Here is a 4,476-nt window from a genome sequence, read left to right on the forward strand (position 1 = left end):
CAGATGAGAAAAGATTTTGGTAAAACTAGAAATATTTTCCATAATCTACTTTGATTATTTTTACAAGATGTTCAAGATGAGGAATCTTTATTAAATTAAAAACTAAAGAATATGATATATTTGAATGGTTTGAATATTTGGTAAAATTTCAAGTGAAATTCATGAGCATAGATAAAAAATTAGAGCATGTTTTTAATATAAAAAGTAATTAACAATATTTGAATTGATAAAAAATATGATTAAACAAAAACAAACTCTACATATTTTTAGGATAAAATTATACTTTTTTAGTCTACTAATTAAGTAAATGTCTAATAATATGTAGACAATATGATTTTAAAATAACTAAGGAGAAAATAAAATCAAGTGTGTATTATTTAAGATTTTTTGGATGCATTGCATACATACAAGAGGAAAAGAAAGAAATTGGAGATAAAACATAAATATCTACTTTTTGGTTTATAGTAAGAATTAAAAAATATATAACTTATATAATCCTACCACATAATAAGTCATAATTGATATAAAAAGCATGACAATTGAAAAAAGATAATGAGCATAAAAAAATCAATTAAAAAAATAAAAAATGAAAATGATATAAAAAAATCATGTATAACTAGCATCAACTTCAAGGCAATTGATAACTCTATTTCATGAGTGCAATTTCTGGTTTACAACTATGTATATTCTTTTATTGATTTTTCATATCACACTCAGCCATGATGGGTGAAGAAGAAATTGTAAAACATAGAAAGGAGAGGTAGACTTAAAAGGGGGGAGGGAGATGGGATGAGAAGAAAAAGTCAAAAATAATAAAAATGAATAAATTTTAGACATAAGAACCAAACAAAAGATATAATTAGAAAAAATAAAAACTTATAAGTAAATAAAAAGTAAATAATTATTTTAAAAAAATAAAAGAATAGAAGCATTATATATATATATATATATAATTAAATAAAAATAATGGAATAAACAAATGATGTTACTAAATAAATGCAATAATATATTTAAGTTAAATATTGGTACTAAGACAAAGAGAAAAGGGGGATAATAAATTATGAAAGAGAAAAAATATAAATATGAAATAAGAAAATAATAATTAAATAATTAAAAAAGAAATGTGTAGATAAAATTAGTCAATAAATATGTGTAAACATAAATTTTAATAATATTAAAGATTGTATACAAAAAACAAAGGCAATGGAATATATATATATGAACACTATTTCATCATCGATAATATTTTCAAATAAAAGAAGAATGATAAGTACAATGTCAAAGAATACAAGAAGCTTAAAATAAATATGATTTAACAACTTGGAATGAAGGAAAACAATGATTTTACTAATAATTTCTCTACTTCTTATGATTAATCTAATTTATTTTGAAGATGTAATTTAAAATAGAAAATGAGAGAAAGATATAAATGATTAAATTGAAGCAATAAAGAAAAATTATACTTAAGAATGAGTAAAATATATGGATGAACTCTACTTCATCATCAATAATATTTATAAATGCAAGAGGAATGATAACTATAATGTTAGAGAAGACAAAAAAGATTAAAATAAATATGATGTGACAAGGAATGAAGAAAATAATAATGATTTTACTAACTATTCTCTTACTTTTTATGATTGATATAATTTATTTTGAAGAGGCAATTTAAAATAGAAAATGAGAGAAAGATATAAATGATTGAATTTGATGCAATAAAGAAAATTAAACTTAGAATAAGTAAACATTCTAATAGGAAAATATGTAATTGTAGACAAATAGATTTCTAAAGCTAAATGCATACAAATAATGAAGGTAGAGAATATGAAACAAGAGTAGTTGTAAATAGGTATTCCAAATATTTTTTTTTTAAAAAGATAAAATATTTTAACCAATAACAAGATTGGACATAATTAGAACAATTTATTCACCAATAGTTGATCCAACTATTGAAAAGCCTTAGAACAATTTATTCACCAATAGTGATCTAACTATTGAAAAGCCTAATAAAATAAAGTTTATAATTTAGAAAAGAGTTTGCATGGACTCAAGAAAACATACAATTCGTTGTACAACCACATAATCTCATTCTTTTAAGCAATGTCCTTTGTAATAGAAACATAAATTTGGATTATATAAAGATGAACAAGCAAAATAATAGTTTATATATATGTAGATTATTTAATTTTTATAAGAGATAATGAAGAAAGAACTTGAAATAACAAACTTAAATTTTATAAAATACATTTTTAAAATTGAAATAAATCAAACAAATGATGAAACTTTTATATATCAAATCAATATACAAATAATAGCTTAAGGAGATTCCTAATATTTCATCCTAAAATAATACTAAACTAATTTCAATAAAACAAAAATCAATTAGACAAGATAATAGCAATAGAAATCCAACAATCCTTTGATCTTTCTGACTGTTTTATTTTGATTAATCTGAACCATTGAAATTTAATATATATATATACATTTTTTCTAAAAGATAAATAAAAATAAACCTATATTACATATACACAAAATTTAATCTTCGAGTTTATAGTAGTATCCATATAATAGCACATATGCAATTATATGAATGTTTACAATGCCAATAATACCTATTATTCCTTTGCCGACAATATAGCTGGAAGTTACAGTAATGAAAGTAACATATCTGAATATTTTCAAAAATTGCACAGTTGAGGAGTGGAAGAGGCAAGAAAATTCTCGAGGAACGCTTCGTCAGTCTCTCCTTCAAAAAGGTCACCAATTTCGCACCTCGCTCTCTTAATTGCTTTACAGTAAGCTTTGTACTTCCCATACGGAAAGGGCTTGTATAGGCGAGAATGCTTGTTGTCCACAAACTCAGGAGGCGCCTCTATGATGGTCTCGTCTGGAAAAAAGGAAAAGTATGGCACGGACACGCGCTGGGATTTACTGGTTATCAGGACTCTGTGTATTCCACTGTGAATCCGTCCGTTACTCCAGGCCTTGATGGAATCACCCGTCAAAACTACAAAGGAGTTGTACGGAGCCTTCAAGGCCACCCACTTTCCTGCTTTATTCTTCAGCTCAAGCCCACCATTGTTATCTTGGTATATCACGGTTATCAAGTTATGGTCTGTATGGGAACCCAATCCTCCTCTTGCTTCCTCAGGCACGTCACAGTAGTTCATGCGAAGGAGCCCCCAGAACTTTTGTGATTCGTAGTACTTGCTTACCCCAAAGCTCTTAAATATTACTTTTATGATGTCATTTGTGAGCTCCTCAATGCGACAAGTGTACGCCTCTATGATTTTGCTGTAAAAAATGAAGCGTGTGGACTCAATTAGACACTGGAATACATTCAGGAAGGAGGGAAAAAACTTTTCAAATGGTTTTATGTCTTCTTTATGGTTTTATGTTTTACACAGTGTAATTCAGAAACAAATTGATATCTATCAAATTCAACTATCTATCAGGAAGCAGAGTCTTAATTGCGAGAGTCATTACAATCAATCTAATCTAGAACTAGATATTAAGAAGCAGTCTTATTTGCAAGTCCACACAATCCAATCTAATCTACAAACAGCAGTGATTGAAATTATGAATGCGAATTGACACAATCTAATCTAGAAATAGCAGTGATCAAAATTACGAATCATAAAAATCAGATACCATTAATAGAAAGAAAAGGCTAAATACCAGATTTTAGGGTTTCCTTGAGGCCACAGCTCTTGGGCAAACTTTTGGATTGCATGGGGTTCCGGGGCTCCGTTGACAGGGAGAATCTCTAGAAAGGGCAGTGCAGGCATGGAGGGAATGTACCCGAATTCCCCTTGAATTTTCTCTTTGTTTTCTCTGGAAACTTTAAATGTCTCTCTGGTCGCTGAATCCATTTGGGTGATTATGTTCTCCTCTATTCCGTGATTCACCACCAAAAAACATCCCCACTCTTGACAAGCCTTTTTCACTTTAGCCAACATGAGTTCTTCAGCGTTGTGACCCAGCCCATTCCTAAGGAAAGAAAGATCAATCATGGGTACCTGATCACTTTCGTTTTCCTCGGTGGTGATAACAGAAGGCATGACGAAGAAAGTTACTGCTGATACAAAAATCTCTCTTAAGGCTATGAATTTGTTCACAGAATGCATCGAAAAGGAAACGCGGTATGCCTATTAATTATTTTTACGGTTCAAAGGGCACTTGACTTGGGTCGTACATTTTGCAGTGCATGACAGAGATAAAGGGAATGAATACGGAACAAATGAACGCAGGACAAGTATGAACAGGGAAAACGAAACTCACACTTACAAGGAAAATGAAAAAGTGTTCCGGCCCTCCATCCGCGTTTGTGGACATATGAGCCTCCCTTGTCATCAAATCTCACTATGGAAGACCAGAATCCGTCAAACTCACATTTTATATTTCTTTTGAAGTGATGCTTTTCTCCCACCCACTCTGAATTGATATAATTCGCAAGAATTGTTAGATCGTCACGAG

General features: G+C 29.4%; 1 protein-coding gene across 1 annotated transcript; it reads right to left on the bottom strand.

Annotated features, from left to right (window-relative positions):
* Positions 1-2,519: 2,519 nt before the first annotated feature.
* On the bottom strand, positions 2,520-4,132 carry LOC131859540 (probable 2-oxoglutarate-dependent dioxygenase AOP1). Its single transcript, XM_059213436.1, has 2 exons — positions 3,679-4,132; positions 2,520-3,294 (listed from the first exon to the last, which is right to left on the bottom strand). The coding sequence occupies exons 1-2, from the start codon at positions 4,125-4,127 to the stop codon at positions 2,679-2,681; spliced, it is 1,065 nt and encodes a 354-aa protein (XP_059069419.1). The 5' UTR covers positions 4,128-4,132; the 3' UTR covers positions 2,520-2,678.
* Positions 4,133-4,476: the final 344 nt, after the last annotated feature.

Source organism: Cryptomeria japonica, chromosome 10, assembly GCF_030272615.1.
Source record: "Cryptomeria japonica chromosome 10, Sugi_1.0, whole genome shotgun sequence".
Taxonomy (NCBI): Eukaryota; Viridiplantae; Streptophyta; class Pinopsida; order Cupressales; family Cupressaceae; genus Cryptomeria; species Cryptomeria japonica.

What these genes read in the sequence shown, in the direction of transcription:
- LOC131859540 (XM_059213436.1), bottom strand. Translation starts at nt 4,127, where the DNA reads ATGCATTCTGTGAACAAATTCATAGCCTTAAGAGAGATTTTTGTATCA. An exon ending in CAAGGAAACCCTAAAATCTG is followed by an intron (nt 3,295 to 3,678) that starts GTATTTAGCCTT and finishes CATTTTTTACAG; the next exon opens with CAAAATCATAGAGGCGTACA.